Source organism: Eutrigla gurnardus (assembly GCF_963514095.1).
Source record: "Eutrigla gurnardus genome assembly, chromosome: 18".
Lineage (NCBI taxonomy): Eukaryota > Metazoa > Chordata > Actinopteri > Perciformes > Triglidae > Eutrigla > Eutrigla gurnardus.
This window is the reverse complement of record NC_139929.1, coordinates 21,250,582-21,266,595: the sequence shown is the minus strand read 5'-3', so window position 1 is coordinate 21,266,595 and position 16,014 is coordinate 21,250,582. Positions and strand designations below refer to the sequence as shown.

The 16,014-nt window shown below is 43.0% G+C and overlaps 1 protein-coding gene across 1 annotated transcript; it reads left to right on the top strand.

The window, feature by feature from the left end:
- Positions 1-4,695: 4,695 nt before the first annotated feature.
- Positions 4,696-13,901, top strand: LOC311028883 (B-cell receptor CD22-like; the record flags this gene model as incomplete). The annotated part of the gene is made up of 5 exons (XM_084033679.1): positions 4,696-4,787; positions 6,108-6,365; positions 6,664-6,921; positions 12,000-12,257; positions 13,636-13,901. The coding sequence occupies exons 1-5, from the start codon at positions 4,721-4,723 to the stop codon at positions 13,899-13,901; spliced, it is 1,107 nt and encodes a 368-aa protein (XP_083889805.1). The 5' UTR covers positions 4,696-4,720.
- Between the last annotated feature and the right edge of the window lie 2,113 nt (positions 13,902-16,014).

Here is a 16,014-nt window from a genome sequence, read left to right as displayed (position 1 = left end):
CTTAGTAGCTAAATGCATTGGTAGGGACCTGTCAATCAGTAGGTAGCCCCGCCCCTAAAGCATCCCCTGCTTTCTGGTCTGGTGGACTCTAAATGGACCATAATGTTCTAAATGAACATCATGCTGGATTGAAGAAGACTTGGAACTAGAGATTGAGACATAAACTCATGTTTACAATGTTTACTGTGATATACATCAAGAGAGAAGTAGGACCATTTTCTCATAGACTTCAATACAATAGAGAGGATTCGCCCCCTGGTGGCCAGCAGAGAGAATGCAAGTATCACCAATTTATGAATCAAACCCTATAGATGGTATTTCAGATAAACAGTACCTAGTAAGGTACCATCTAATGACTGTCTGTCTCCACTTGTAGATAAATTATCAACAATGATAATGAATATCATCAGGCTGACTCTGGTGGTTTTGATGCTGATTCCTCTGCTTCTTATTTGTCTGTGGATAAGGTGAAACATTGAATGATTGAAGGCCTCACTCAGATCATGATGGAAGGGAAGGTTGACAGATCATGTGACTCTGGGATAACTGGGGACACAGCGACCTCTGTTGGGGAATGGGCAGACTGCAGGCATGAAGAGTGACGGATAGTGATGTCCAAATGAAGCTTCGTGAAGCATTTTCTTTATTTTCTGATCCCAATAGATGGCGCTCTCTGTTCAACAAAGGGTTGAAAGCAATGGAAATATATCGGCCTTCAACCCTTTGTTGAACATAGAGCGCCATCTATTGGGATCAGAAAATAAAGAAAATGCTCCACGAAGCTTCATTTGGACATCACTAGTGACAGAATGGGCTCCAGCTCATGATTTTGCAATCAGAAAAATTTAAAGTGACAATTATGCAGCATTAAAATGTTTGTTTTCTGAATAGAGTCTGGTTGATGGGTGCTAGGCTATGCTAACACTCCATCACACTACATGATAACAAATTATTCAGAGCAGCATTTCAACATCACAAACAGACTCGCTGCTTTCAAACATTGAGAAAAACTGTGAGAATCACTTCTTCATATCAGCTTAGGTGTTTACAGGCATCCGTGTGTTCATGCACATGATCAGAAGGAAGGAAGCCAAGTCAGTTTTTTATATGTGATCAACACCACTGTGTTCAGTCTGCAGACTTCTGACTGCAGAAACGTTTCTGGTGGCAGCGTACTGACCCCCAGTATTTCTGTTGTGTGTGATATTCCTGATGGTTGAGACGTGAGGAGCAGCCATGAGTTTAACAGCAGCAGCAGCAGCAGCAAGTGGATTGGTTGTCTTCCTTCTCTCTGTTCACGGTACTGTACATCTACATTCATGTTGTAAGACAGCAAAGTCTTTTCAGGACAACCGACAAGAGCTGTTTGCAACACCAGCAGCATCCTGAAAATTAGAAACTTTACAAACTGGAGGGTTGTGCCCCGTTAAAGTAAAAAAGCGGTGAAAATATGCCTCATGTTACCAAACGAGGGAATCTGAATGTATAACTTCTGTTCTAATAGTGATAGAAGGCTGGAAATTGGTCTGGGTCTCCAAAATCCAATTTTTTTTTGAAAATTATTTTTTTACTTTTTGGGTGCCCCTAGCACCACGATTAATGATCATATTTATTCTAAACAGGGTTATTTGATATATTTGGGACCTTTGCTCTTGCCAAAATGAATTTGAAGGGTATGGTACCACTGGTGGGGGTTTTATGGGGGTCCAAAAACCCTCCAGGGCAGAGGTGACTCTTTTGGAACCCCATATTTGGACCCCCAAATGACCATGTGGGCACTTGATGATCCTAATGGGATTTATACCAGATAAAGATACATATTCGTTCTTTCTTTTAATGAAATAAAACGTTTGACTATGAAGCTCCTTAATATGAATTTTATTCTTCATAATGCACCATTTTGAAATTTTTTCCCAGAAGTCTGGAATGTAGATCAGGGAGAATTCAGTGATGATAAAGCATGAATATAGTGGAAATAACTAAGTATTATGCTCAGTGATGGCAAACAATTAAATATTTAGACTGCTGGCCATTAATTTCCTGAAAATCACAAATTAACCCCTTATCCCCGATGAAAGAGACCCGCCTGTGACAAACGACTTGCAGCACGAGCAAGTCTGCAGGCCACTGATGCAAACCACATTCTGACACCAATGGAGATGTTTCAATGGGCAAAAGAAAACACTAAGAACATTACATTCTTCTTTGTTAGTGCAGAAAATATTAAAAAACACGAGGAAACGTACGAATTGGAGAGACGTTACGCCTCGGCCAAAACGATCAGTGGAACACGATACATGTGTACAATTTGTACAGTACAGCTTCTGTAGATTTATAAATGACAATCAGCTACGGAAGAACGAGTTCACCCGCATCGACATATCATATTGTTTGTATATGGATGTTCATTAGTGCACCTTAAAGTTTTCTTATCCACTTTGCATCTCCTGCAGTTAGGAGTGACAGGAAAGACATGATAACTGGCTACTCGTGTCATATTTCCTGTATGAATGATGCTATCAGACAGCTTACAGCCCCTGTGGTCCACACATGAAGAAAAAATCATGATCACGTTGACTTAAGGAAAATGTCAGTTTAGGGGCGTTATCTGACTTTTGCTAATGCAAAAGTATGAGTTGTGGCCACGGTGGATCACCTGACGTTTTAGTGTCTTTCAGCTCATTGGGCCTCATTCACAAATATCTTCCTCTGGTTTTTATGGAATTTAAGAAAGTTTACAAGAAAAGTCTACATTAAATCCTTAACGTGTTCTTAAACTGCAGAACTGAGCACAGAAACGGTCCGTCAGTCTCCATAAAAGGCCATGAGACCACAGGGCCGTGTGCACACACAGAAGCAAAAGCTACTCCAGCAGGAAGTAAACGCCATATGAGCAACCGATTAAAGGGCACCAGAAGAGGATATAAAATAATACAAAAGAAGACACAATGGATGAGATTTCTTTTTTAATGTTGAAATGAACGACACCCTTGCGATGCGCTAATGGTGCATGTGACTGACGCAAGATTTTCCATCGCTCAAGTTAAAATAAGACTGTTAAATATGCAGGTGACGCTTGAAAGCGTAGCCAATCAGCGTTGAGATTCTCCTCGTGTCGTCACTCCTCAGTGAATCAGAAATGGAGACGTATCGTAGCGGTCTGTGGTCTCCCGGAGCTAGTGATGTCCAAATGGAAAACAATGGAAATATATCGGCCTTCAACCCTTTGTTGAACAGAGAGCGCCATCTATTGGGCTCAGAAAATAAAGAAAATGCTTCACGAAGCTTCATTTGGACATCACTACTACCCGGAGCTCTACGATGGTGTCATACATTTCATACTGAGACCAAACCCAACTGTGAGCACAAACCATCTGTAGACCGTCTGTGGTCCACACAACAAGCTCGCTGCCATATTTATGCCAAGACAACGTTATTTTCAGTATTTTTGGAGCAGGTACGGTGTTAGCATATCCTAGTACTGATTGCTCCAGACTCCATTCAGAAAACAAGCATTTTAAAAGATATTTGCTTATCGTGTTGAAGACAGATCTAACAAACTATAACTTCAGACTTTTTACCATGAAACCACATGTTAAAATGCATCAGAATATAGGAAATGACATTTTCTCTGTTAAACATCTTCTGGAGGACTCCCAGACCCCGGTTAAATAGTCCCACTCACATTTCTTTGCTTCCTACGTCCATGCAAAGAAGTACAATCTGAGAGAAACGTGACCCAGAACAGTTCTTAGTTAAGATAAAACTACAGTAAAACAGTTGGTGGTGTAGTAAAGTTTGCTCGTACGCTCCCCGACTCAAAAACCAGTTGGTACTTATAAAATTCTTGTTGTCCACACTGACTTAAAGTGGGATGGCATGAGAGCATAAGTCACTCTGAGAAATGTAGCTTCACACACTTCGAGTGGAAGTCTGTCCTGATGCTGTGCTGGGTCTAATTGCGGTTCCTGGTTTCTGTGTGTTACAGTGATACGGGGTCAGGATGGCTGGGGAGTGGACTACACCTCTACTCAGATCTGTGCCTTGAAAGGATCAACAGTGTACTTAAACGGCAGCTACACATACCCATCCACAACACAAGACGGAAGTATTACCAGAAGATTCTGGTTTATTAGAATGAAAGAAGATGAATATGTGGATCTGACAACAGACCCGGAGTATTCAGGGCGTGTGTTTTACTCTTGTTATGATAAGAGCTGCACTCTGACAATCACAGATGTGAGAGAGAGCGACTCAGCTGTGTACAAGTTCAGGTTCACAACAAAACAACTAACAGAGAGTTACACCGATGAACCTGGAGTACCTTTGAATGTCAAAGGTAACATTTGCATTCATACGTTAAAGGTTGAGTAGGTGATTTTATTCAGAAACACCTTCTGTTATATTACTTGAAATCCTGGTAAAATACCGATAGCAATGGATAAATTAAATTTGACATAAAACATATAAAAAATGTTATCTGTGGGTGTGGCAGGACTGTAGAAACCCCGTCCAATCAATAAAGTCGGTCCGGAGAAAATAATCAGACAGCCTGTCTGTCTGTCAAGGCTTACTTGCTGATTACAGCACTTTTTGGTTCAGCGATGCATGCAAAGTCAAAATCTCTGTGGTTTTTCCAAATTACCTACTCTACCTTTAATAATTAACACAAGTTCAATGTCCATATGTTGAAACAGATTCTTTTTTTTGTTCTATTCCCATGAATTCAGCAGGGAACTTCTCCTGTTCTGTAAACGGATACGAGAATCACCGTTCTCCTTCAGTGTGTAAGTTGTGTGTAAGACTCTTCTAGAGTGTCTCAAAGAGATTAATGTCTGGATGGGACATCATTTCTAAATACTCAAAACCATTTGCTAGAAATCTGGGTGTCATTTTTGATTCTGAGCTTTGCTTTTGCTCCTACGTAGTGCAAAACAGCTTCTACCAGCTCAGAATCATCTCTAAATGAAAACACTCCCTGTCATATCACAACCTTGGTCTCCCCAGTCCCTCATATCACGCCTCCAAATGGTCCAGAATGCAGCAGCAAGACTGTTGACTGGGTCAAAAAAGTGGGATCAAATCACACCAGTCCTTGCATCCCTTCACTGGCTGTCAGTACACCAAAGGATCCATTTAAAGATTGCACTGATGGTGTTCAAAGCCCTCAATCTAACCCAGGTCCCATCTTTCATCTCAGACCTTTTATTCAGCATTGTTCATTTTACTTGTTGACCTTCTTAATGCACTATGTACAGCACTTTGGTCAGTGTGAACTGTTACAAATGTGCTTGATAAATACATTTTACTGACTTACTTACAAGTTTACTCCACTGTGTCAGGACAGAAAACACATGTACACACTGACATCACAATGCAATTACGATCAGAGACATATTCAATTTCAATTTTATTTATAGTGTCATATCACAACAGAAGTCATCTCAGGACACTTAACACATTGAGCAGGACTAGAATACACTCATGATTTGTCAGTTAATACAATTTCAAAGTCCCAACATCACCCAGGAGCAAGAGTTACAGCGACAAGCCTTAACAGGCTTTTAGGCAGAATTCTCATGCAGCCCAGGCCCTTGGGTTCCAACTGCATTTGATGTTGGTAGTAGTATAGTAGTAGTAGCATTAGCAGTAGGGTTGGTATTAACAGAAGCAAGAGGGGACTCCGGGGGGGAGGCTCAGTGTGACACTATCCCCCGGCAGTCTAGGCCTATAGCAGCTTAACTAAGGGCTGGCTCAGGGCTCAGCCGTGTTTGTGGTGCCTTAAAGTCTGGTGTTTCTGAAGGTCTGTGTCTTCCACACATTTGGAGATGCGTCGAGATGTTGTTGAGGCTTCGATTTAGGTGTTCATGAATCTCCTAATCGGGCAGGTTTTGAGGCCATAAAGAGGCCTCATATATCCAGGTCCAGGTCAGTCCAATGATCTGGACGTGAGTGTTTTCTCATCTGGAGTGAGGAGACCCTGAAGCATGAAGCTGTTGTTCCTACAAGAGCGTCTAAAAGAAACAAAGAGAATTAAGAATTAAAATAGTTGATCATATGATAACATATTCTAATCTAGAAGTGATGTGTGTTAATTTCTCCTCCAGACACACCAAAGCTTCCCTCTGTGTCGATGAGTCCTCCTGGTGATGTAATGGAGGGCAGTTCAGTGACTCTGCGCTGTAGCAGTGATGCTAACCCAGCAGCTAACTACACCTGGTACAAGAAGATCCAAACAAGGCTCAGTGAAGAACCTCAGCTGGTCCTCAACTCCATCCAGTCCTCTGACTCTGGACAGTATTACTGCACAGCTGAGAACCAGCTGGGGACGACAACATCTGGAAACATCTCTGTTGATGTGAAATGTGAGTGAGACACCAAACAGCTTAAATGTGTCCATTCTCAGCAGAAGAACATTTCACTGATCAGGACTACTTTCTTCACCTCTCCTTGCTTCACATTCAGTCCTCTGTAATTCACTGAGCCGCTCCAGCAGACTTTTATACAGTTTGGGGACCCAGATTAAAACCGTCCTGCATCCATTCTTCAGTCCTCCTAAAAAGTCTAAAATGCTGCTGCTACACACTGCAGTTAACTATTAATTATTCACTATTATTCACATGTTTTTGTGTAACACACCCTCTGTTCACACATTTCCTCCAGATGCTCCAAAGCTTCCCTCCCTGTCAGCGAGTCCCTCTGGTGATGTAATGGAGGGCAGTTCACTGAATCTGAGCTGTAGCAGTGATGCTAACCCAGCAGCTAACTACACCTGGTACAAGGAGAACCAAACACTGCATCATGGACCAGAAGGAAGTTATGGTTTCATCTCCATCAGCTCGGAGGACAGAGGGATCTACTACTGCAAGTCTGAGAATCAACATGGAGAGAACTTTTCCTCTCTGTTTGTAGACGTCCAGTGTGAGTATTAAACATGAGCACTAGGGCCCTAGTTTTGTAGACCAGGCGTAGTCGGCGCGCAGCGCACCTGCGCCACGCTGACGGGGTGTGTCCGTCTGGACTTTGCAAGTTTCGTGTACCACGCCTCCCGTCACTCCCACCCACGCAAGTGGGAAAGAGGGAGGAGAAGAAGGCGTGAGTGGGAGACGAGGAGGAGACGAGGCGTGGACTGGGATTAATACAGCCGATTCAGATCTTCACCAATCAAATGAGCTCCTCTCCTCTCCTTTAATGCGTTAGGGGAGGTTCAGTGCAAGTTTCGTCACTTGACAACCCGATGACAGAAGCAGCGCCGCTGCTCCCACCACGCTCATCACGCGCTGTGCGTGCGTATAGTCATAATAATTATAATGCCGATATTATATCACTATAGAAATTGTAGGCACATTTTATGTATGTCTATCACAAAACAGGGTCAGGGCGCACAGCAGTAGACATAATGCGAGAACCCGGTGCCTGCGAGCTGGCCGGGCCAATCATCATCATCACCGTCTTCATCATCTGCGCTCCACAGCTGCACTGGTTTCCCCGTCCAACACCAGAACGGCGGGACACTAGGACCTTGCGCGCCGCTCAGACCAGCTGCAGCCCCAACTCCGGTTCCAGCTCGCAGCAAAGTTGTGCATTTCCACGGATAACAGGCTGCCGAGGCGCGAGACCAGGCACGAGCTGCTGTATTTTTTTCTTTTTAAGATTTTTTCAGGCATAGACGCATTTTATTAGCAGTGGATTGGATAGATATGAAAAACAGGAGAGAGAGAGGGAGATGTTTTGGTCCGAGAGGCTGAGTTTCCGTTACGCGCGCCATCCACCTTTGATCTGACGTCAGATGTGACGGGACAATTTATATAGATATAAATTCACATGTTGATTCAATTAGTTGCATTAAATAGTGTTTGTTGTGATTATTTATTGAATGTAAATATGCCTGGAACTGTGGAAACCTGCCTGTGAGGTCTTGGTGACGTGTGCGCATTGCACGCCGGTCAGCCAAACTGTCACTCCGCCAGCTATAATTCGCCTTACGCCAAGAGTAGACCAGGTTGGAGCTGGCAAGCTTTCGGTGCAGTCTCGGCGAGGCTTTTTGCCACGAAACTTCCGCTGCGCCAAGCTGAATCTGTGACGCCTCCCCCTGTTGCGCCGCCACACCCATCTTGGCGCATGCGATCCACCAAACTGCCAAACTGACCGTGCGCAAGGCTGCGCTGGTCGAAACTTGCATTACGCCGGCTCCGCCACCCTGTGCTGCGCCACGAAACTAGGGCCCACAGAGTGTTTGAATAGAGACAGTGGAGGTAAACGTCTGACTATCATATGCTGTGTTCACACCAAATGCACAGCAAATCTTTTGGGCGGTGCAATTGCATACAACGTCAATGCAAAGGTGCGCCAGGCAACGCGTTGAAACGTTTCAATTCGAGCGAGCGATTTGGTGAAGGAGCACCTTGGGGCCGGGAGAAACATGTTTTAATGCAGCATCCCACGAGACATGCCCAGTCGCCTCTATAGTTGGTTCATTTACCAGTACCAGTGTAGCATTACCATCACAGCGGAGGCCTTTTCTCTCCATTCTGTGGACTTGAAATGAAACTCTCAGCACATTAAAAAACGTGGTGAGTCAGTGTAAATGTCTAATTTTCCAGAGATAGTCCTACATTGACAATCAAGCATGGATTTGTTCAATTTCACTCAGCTCCTCATTTTACTAGCTAGCTTGCGTATTCCATGCTGATTTCATGCTACAGTTGCAGAACATGAAAAAACACCACATGCTGGGCTTGATCTACGTTTTATTAACATGAAGCTGGACCTTCATTATGGCCGTTGTCCTTTCAGTTAGCTAGCGCTAAGGCTCATCGCTAGCATGCTGACTAATGCGTCTCTGTAAGTTAAGTGGTATCAGTTTTTGTGATAAAATAAAGTACAAACTCTTTGAAACATTTGCACATTTTAGTTAACATGCAAGGCTGGGATATGCTAGCATTTACTTTCTTATCTGAGGTGAGGGTTCTGGGACAGAAGATGTCTACATTGTACACATTGTAAAGCCCTATGGGGCAAATGTGTGATTTTGCACTCTATAAATAAATCTCATTGAATTATAGCAATAAGCATTAGCTATTTGCAGTCTACTTGAAAGGACAACAGCTACTCTTCACTAATGCTGATCTTATCAGAAGTCAGATTTACTTTTAGTTTACACGGGACACTAACAGCGGTCTCCTGGTGTAAAGTCCTGTGTTTGTTGGACCTGTCCACCTCTAACTGTGGACTATCTTGTTTGATACATTTACATTTAGGTCATTTAGCAGACGCTTTTGTCCAAAGTGACTTACAATAAGTACATTTGTCAAAAGAAAGAAACAAAGAAACCACAACGTATCATTGCCGATAAAGTAAGAGCTAAAAATAGAACAAGTGTTAGGTCCTCATCTGAGTAAAGTAGTACCTTAAGAGCAACAGTGCTATGATCAGAGTACTATAGGTAAGGTTTTTTTTTTGTTTTCTTTTGGGGGGGGGGGGGGGGGGGGGGGTGTTAGTGGGTCATGCTATGTAGATACTACATCAGTTCCCCTGCCCATAATTTACATTTACATTTAGGGCATTTAGCAGTCGCTTTTGTCCAAAGCGAGTCACAATACAAAATTTGTGGAAAGAAAGAAACCACAACACATCATTGCCGATAAAGTAAGAGCGAAAAAGTAGAAAGGTAGGTAGGTGCTCATCTGAGTAAAGTAGTAGCTGTTCAGCAAGGATACCTCAAGTACAACAGGGCTATGATCAAAGTGCTACAGGTAAGAACATAGAAGTGCTTTTTTTTGGGGGGGGGGGGGGACTTTGCTGAGCGACATTTGTTTGATTTCAGCAATGGTGGTACCAGCCGGCCAGCTGAAGCAGAGGAGCGAAGTGCTCGAGTCGGGGTGTGTGGTTTGACCAGTGTTTGAAGGTAGCTGTAAGTTCCTCCCTTACTGCTGATGACTTTGCAACTTACTTTACCAAGAAAGTAAATGACATCAGCTCCTCATTCACTCCTATAACCTCCCAGAAAACTCTCCACTAACTCTCAGCTCAGATGGCCTCACCAGCTTTAGCCCTCTCACCTTTGAAGACGTTCACGCACTTGTCACATCTAACCATGCCACCACCTTGACCCGATCCCCTCCTCTCTTCTCCAGGACATCTCACACGACATCTTGCCATTCCTCACCACCCTGATCAACTCCTCCCTCACCTGAGGTGTCATTCCAGCGGCTTTTAAGACTGCTACAGTGAAGCCTCTCCTTAAAAAACCCACCCTAGACGCTACTGACATCCAAAGCTACAGACTTGTATCTCTTCTTTCATTTCTCTCTAAAACCTTGGAACATGCCGCCTACAACCAACTGTCATCCTATCTCTCGCAGAACAACCTCCATGACCCTAATCAATCAAGATTCAGGACTGCTCACTCCACTGAGACGGCCCTCCTCACAGTGACTGAGTCCCTGCGAGACACCAGAGCCTGATCCCACTCCTCTGTTCTCATTCTCCTCGAACTATCTGCTGCATTCGACACAGTCAACCACCAAATCCTCCTCTCCACTCTGGCTGAACTTGGCATAACTGACTCTGCTCTCACCTGGTTTACATCATACCTGACAAATCGCACCTTTCAGGTCGCATGGAATGGCTCTATGTCCAAACCCTGTTCTCTGGACACGGGCTCAGGACTAGGACCGCTTCTGTTCTCACTATACACCAGATCACTAGGTTCTGTTATTACATCGCATGGATTCTCCTACCATTGCTACGCAGATGACACCCAGCTGTTCCTCTCTTTTGCCCCAAACTCTGACACATTGCAACTCGCATCTCGGACTGTCTGGCTGACATCTCTGTCTGGACAACTGCACATCACCTCAAGCTTAACCTGAATAAAACCGAACTCCTTCATCCCATGGAAAGATTGCCCTCGCACGGACCTGTTGGTCTCTGTCGAGGGCATCACAGTATTACCTTCCTCAACTGCAAGGAACCTGGGTGTAATCCTCGATGACCAACTATCCTGCGCCCCAACATCACTGCTGTGGCCCGATCCTGCAGATTTGCCCTCTACAACCTCATTTGCCATCTTCCGAAAAAGGCTCAAGACTCACCTGTTCAGACTTCACCTTGACTCTACATAGCATGACCCACTAACACCCCCCCCCCCCCCCCAAAAAAAAAAAAAAACCTTACCTATAGCACTCTGATCATAGCACTGTTGCTCTTAAGGTACTACTTTACTCAGATGAGGACCTAACACTTGTTCTATTTTTAGCTCTTACTTTATCGGCAATGATACGTTGTGGTTTCTCTGTTTCCTTCTTTTGACAAATGTACTTATTGTAAGTCGCTTTGGACAAAAGTGTCTGCTAAATGACCTAAATGTAAATGTAAGGTAGATGGGTGCCGTTCCATTGATGGCCTTGAAGGCCAGTGCCATCGTCTTGAATCATAATGCAGTGGGTGGGTGCCTCACATACAAAGGTTAAAGAGCATCGACCAAGCTGCATTACTTGATGACTTGGGAGGGAGAACAGGTGTTGTACGGTGGTGTAGTGGGTAGCACTGTCCCCTCACAGTGAGAGGGTCCCGGGTTCGAATACCGGTCCGGATCCTTCTGTGTGGAGTTTGCATGTTCTCCCCGTGTGAGCGTGGGTTCTCTCCGGGCTCTCCGACTTCCTCCCACAGTACAAAGACATGCAGGATGGTTACGGTACATAATCACTTTACAACAACAACAACATGAAGACATGTCAAGTGATTGCATTTATTGTGCGACGGCTACATGATTGGGTTGATTTTAGCTATGATTTCATCCTGATTTTAAATCAGTGAGGCTGCAGCACTCTCTGGTATAACTTGACACTGAGGTTCAAAGGTTTGTTGTCCTATCCCCTATGTTATTAAGGTTTATTAAGGTTTATGTTTGGTGCCTCTCCCAGTAGGTGGCAGTCATTATAACAACCAAGTTTGCCTCGAAAACGTTTGTATTTCTGTGCATGTTTCTCCTCCAGACACTCCAAAGCTTCCCTCTGTGTCGATGAGTCCTCCTGGTGATGTAATGGAGGGCAGTTCAGTGACTCTGAACTGTAGCAGTGATGCTAACCCAGCAGCTAAATACACCTGGTACAAAAAGACCCAAAAAAGGCTCAGTGAAGAACCTCAGCTGGTTCTCAGCTCCATCCAGTCCTCTGACTCTGGAGAGTATTACTGCACAGCTGAGAACCAGCTGGGGAAGACAACATCTGGACACATCTCTGTTGATGTGAAATGTGAGTGAAACAGTTGATTTAAAGACACCAAACAGCTTAAATGTGTCCAGTCTCAGCAGCAGAACATTTCACTGATCAGGACTACTTTCTTCAGCTCTCCTTGCTTCACGTTCAGTCTTCTGGGGAGTGGACTACACCTCTATTCAGATCTGTGCCTTGAATGGATCAACAGTGTACTTACGCTGCAGCTACACATACCCATCCACAATACAAGACGGAAGTATTACCAGAAGATTCTGGTTTACTAGAATGAAAGAAGATGAATATGTGGATCTGACAACAGACCCGGAGTATTCAGGGCGTGTGTTTTACTCTTGTTATGATAAGAGCTGCACTCTGACAATCACAGATGTGAGAGAGAGCGACTCAGCTGTGTACAAGTTCAGGTTCACAACAAAACAACTAACAGAGAGTTACACCGGTGAACCTGGAGTACCTTTGAATGTCAAAGGTAACATTTGCATTCATACGTTAAAGGTTGAGTAGGTGATTTTATTCAGAAACACCTTCTGTTATATTACTTGAAATCCTGGTAAAATACCGATAGCAATGAATAAATGAAATTTGACATAAAACATTTAAAAAATGTCGTCTGTGGGTGTGGCAGGACTGTAGAAACCCCGTCCAATCAATAAAGTCGGTCCGGAGAAAATAATCAGACAGCCTGTCTGTCTGTCAAGGCTTACTTGCTGATTACAGCACTTTTTGATTCAGCGATGCGTTCAAAGTCAAAATCTCTGTGTTTTTTCCAAATTACCTACTCTACCTTTAATAATTAACACAAGTTCAATGTCTGTATGTTAGGTTTTGTCTAAAATAATAATCCTGTTCCCTAGTCAACAATCCAGATCTCCAGGTGAAGGTGGGCGGACCATCTTCATATCCTAACTACGTGAAGCTGAAGTGTCACAGCAGTTGTTTGCTGCCTGCCCGTCCGTCCTACATCTGGTACAAGAACGGAAAGAAAGTTTGGACAGTAACCGATCCTTCTACTAATGTTCACATTAATTCAGCAGGCCACTTCTCCTGTTCTGTAAACGGATATGAGAATCACCGTTCTCCTTCAGTGTGTAAGAAAACACGGACACACTGACATCATAATACAATTACAATCAGAGACGTAACTGCTGAAGTCTTCTAAATCTCAACATAGAGGCAGCTGTTTATTTGTGTACTGCTGGTGTTATTTATAGAAACTAAAACATAAAGAGCCGTCATAAGAAAAGCAATTCATATAAAATATTCTGATGGACTCAATGTTGTTTGGAATTCTTTTGTTTTTGTGATAAGAGGATGGACTCAGCTCAAAGAGAATTAAGAATTAAAATATGATAACATATTCTAATCTAGAAGTGATGTGTGTTAATTTCTCCTCCAGATGCTCCAAAGCTTCCCTCTGTGTCGATGAGTCCTCCTGGTGATGTAATGGAGGGCAGTTCAGTGATTCTGCGCTGTAGCAGTGATGCTAACCCAGCAGCTAAATACACCTGGTACAAAAAGATCCAAACAAGGCTCAGTGAAGAACCTCAGCTGGTCCTCAGCTCCATCCAGTCCTCTGACTCTGGACAGTATTACTGTACAGCTGAGAACCAGCTGGGGACGAAAACATCTGGACACATCTCTGTTGATGTGAAATGTGAGTGAAACAGTTGATTTAAAGACACCAAACAGCTTAAATGTGTCCATTCTCAGCAGGAGAACATTTCACTGATCAGAACTACTTTCTTCACCTCTCCTTGCTTCACATTCAGTCTTCTGTAATTCACTGAGCCGCTCCAGCAGACTTTTATACAGTTTGGGGACCCAGATTAAAACCTTAAAAAAAGCTAACTTCACTGGTAGGGACCTGTTAATCAGCAGGTAGCCCTGCCCCTAAGTCATCCCCTGCTTTCTGGTCTGGTGGACTCTAAATGGACCATAATGTACTAAATGAACATCATGCTGGATTGAAGAAGAATTGAAACTAGAGATTGAGAACATAAACTCATGTTTACTATATTTACTGAGATAATACATCAAGAGAAGTAGGACCATTTTCTCATAGACTTCCATGCAATAGGGAGGAGTCGCCCCCTGATGGCCAGCAGAGAGAATGCAAGTGTCATCAATATATGAATCAAACCCTCCTAGTAAGGTAATGTTTATCTGAAATACCATCTAATAACTGTCTGTCTCCACTTCTAGATAATTTATCAATAATGATAATGAATATCATCAGGCTGACTCTGGTGGTTTTGATGCTGATTTCTCTGCTTCTTATTTGTCTGTGGATAAGGTGAAACATTAATATAAGAATTGATCATCATTGAACTTTCACTTTGAATAGTTCTTTAATAATTTTGGAGTTTTGACTAAACTTTTTATTTATTTATGAATACATATTTTCCAGGATTCGATCCAGGAAGCAGAAGGCTGTGATCTCCATCACTGAACCATGTGAACCCATCGAGACTGTGGCGGTGAGAGAAGTTTGGCCTCAGTGACAGCCCTTACCAAAGAGTTATCATTTGTTATCAATGTATGAGGTCATTCAGAGAATTTGCAAGTAACTTTATCAGTAACATCTTTCTTAATAGAAACTGCCAATGTGTTTTTACCATCACATGTTTTGCATCCACATTTCATGTTGATTGTAGACGATCAATTTAAAGGAAATGGTCTTTCTTTTTCGCGTGGAATCGATTTCTAAGTGAATTTCATTCACAAGGCCGTTGACTCTCATCTTCTCGTCTCTCCCCATCAGTTAGACTCTGGTCCTGAGTATGACATAATCTCAGAGGCTACAGCACAGACAGAGCAGGAGGAGCAGGAAGACCTGGTGTAAATATCAGCCAGGTTTGTAAATGACCTTCGGTGTGTCCGGTATATTTGTAGACTTTGTTGCTTTCGTGTGTGTCTCCTTTTCTCAATGTTTCCCTAAGGTTGTGATCAAAATAATTTTACATTATAAAGGAGGTGCTTTTATTTTGAAGGGTTAATACCAGTAAATGAACCTGTTAGTTACATTCACAGAAATAAGGAGTAGAAGTGACACTACCATTCACATCAGCGTAACAGGATAGTCAAATCGGCGGCCATCTTTATGAGTACCGATGCAACGGTTGAGGTTTTGCAGTAACGAGTAAAACAAGCAGTGATGTAGTAAAGATGCACTCACCGAAGGAAAGCACAACAGATTACTTGCATTTCTGAGAAATTACTCACCAAAACTTCACGTGGTTTTCTTCAGATGCGGTCGAACCAGGAGGAGACTCACCTGAATGGAAACAGAAAGAAGTACAACCCTGAAGTGGATATATTTACCTTCTCTTGTCTGATCTATTTACGCTGGTTTCCTGTCGCTCAAAGAACTGATTTCCTACACAGTAACTTTTATTCTTGTATTTTGTCCGGGTCATATTCTCTAATAACTTGATTATATTCTCTATTCCCTTTGCCTTAAATTAACATTTTATTTGTATTTAAATATCCTTTTACAATGTGTTTTTTTTGCACTTTGCAATGTTTTATGTAGAGCCCTCGAGCCATTCTGCTTGATAGATAAACTTCTCTTGTCAGTTTTTTAAGTAGCAGAAGATGTATAATACCGGAGTATAATGTAAGCTGTACCTGTGCTAGCTATACATCACTAGGGTTGGGACGACTAACGAATAATTTGCCAACGCCACGTCGTCCCAAACAACTAGATTTTGTTTTTCTTAAATAATATTAACAGGCAATCGTAGATGCGAGATGTGAGCGTCGCTAACAAGCTATC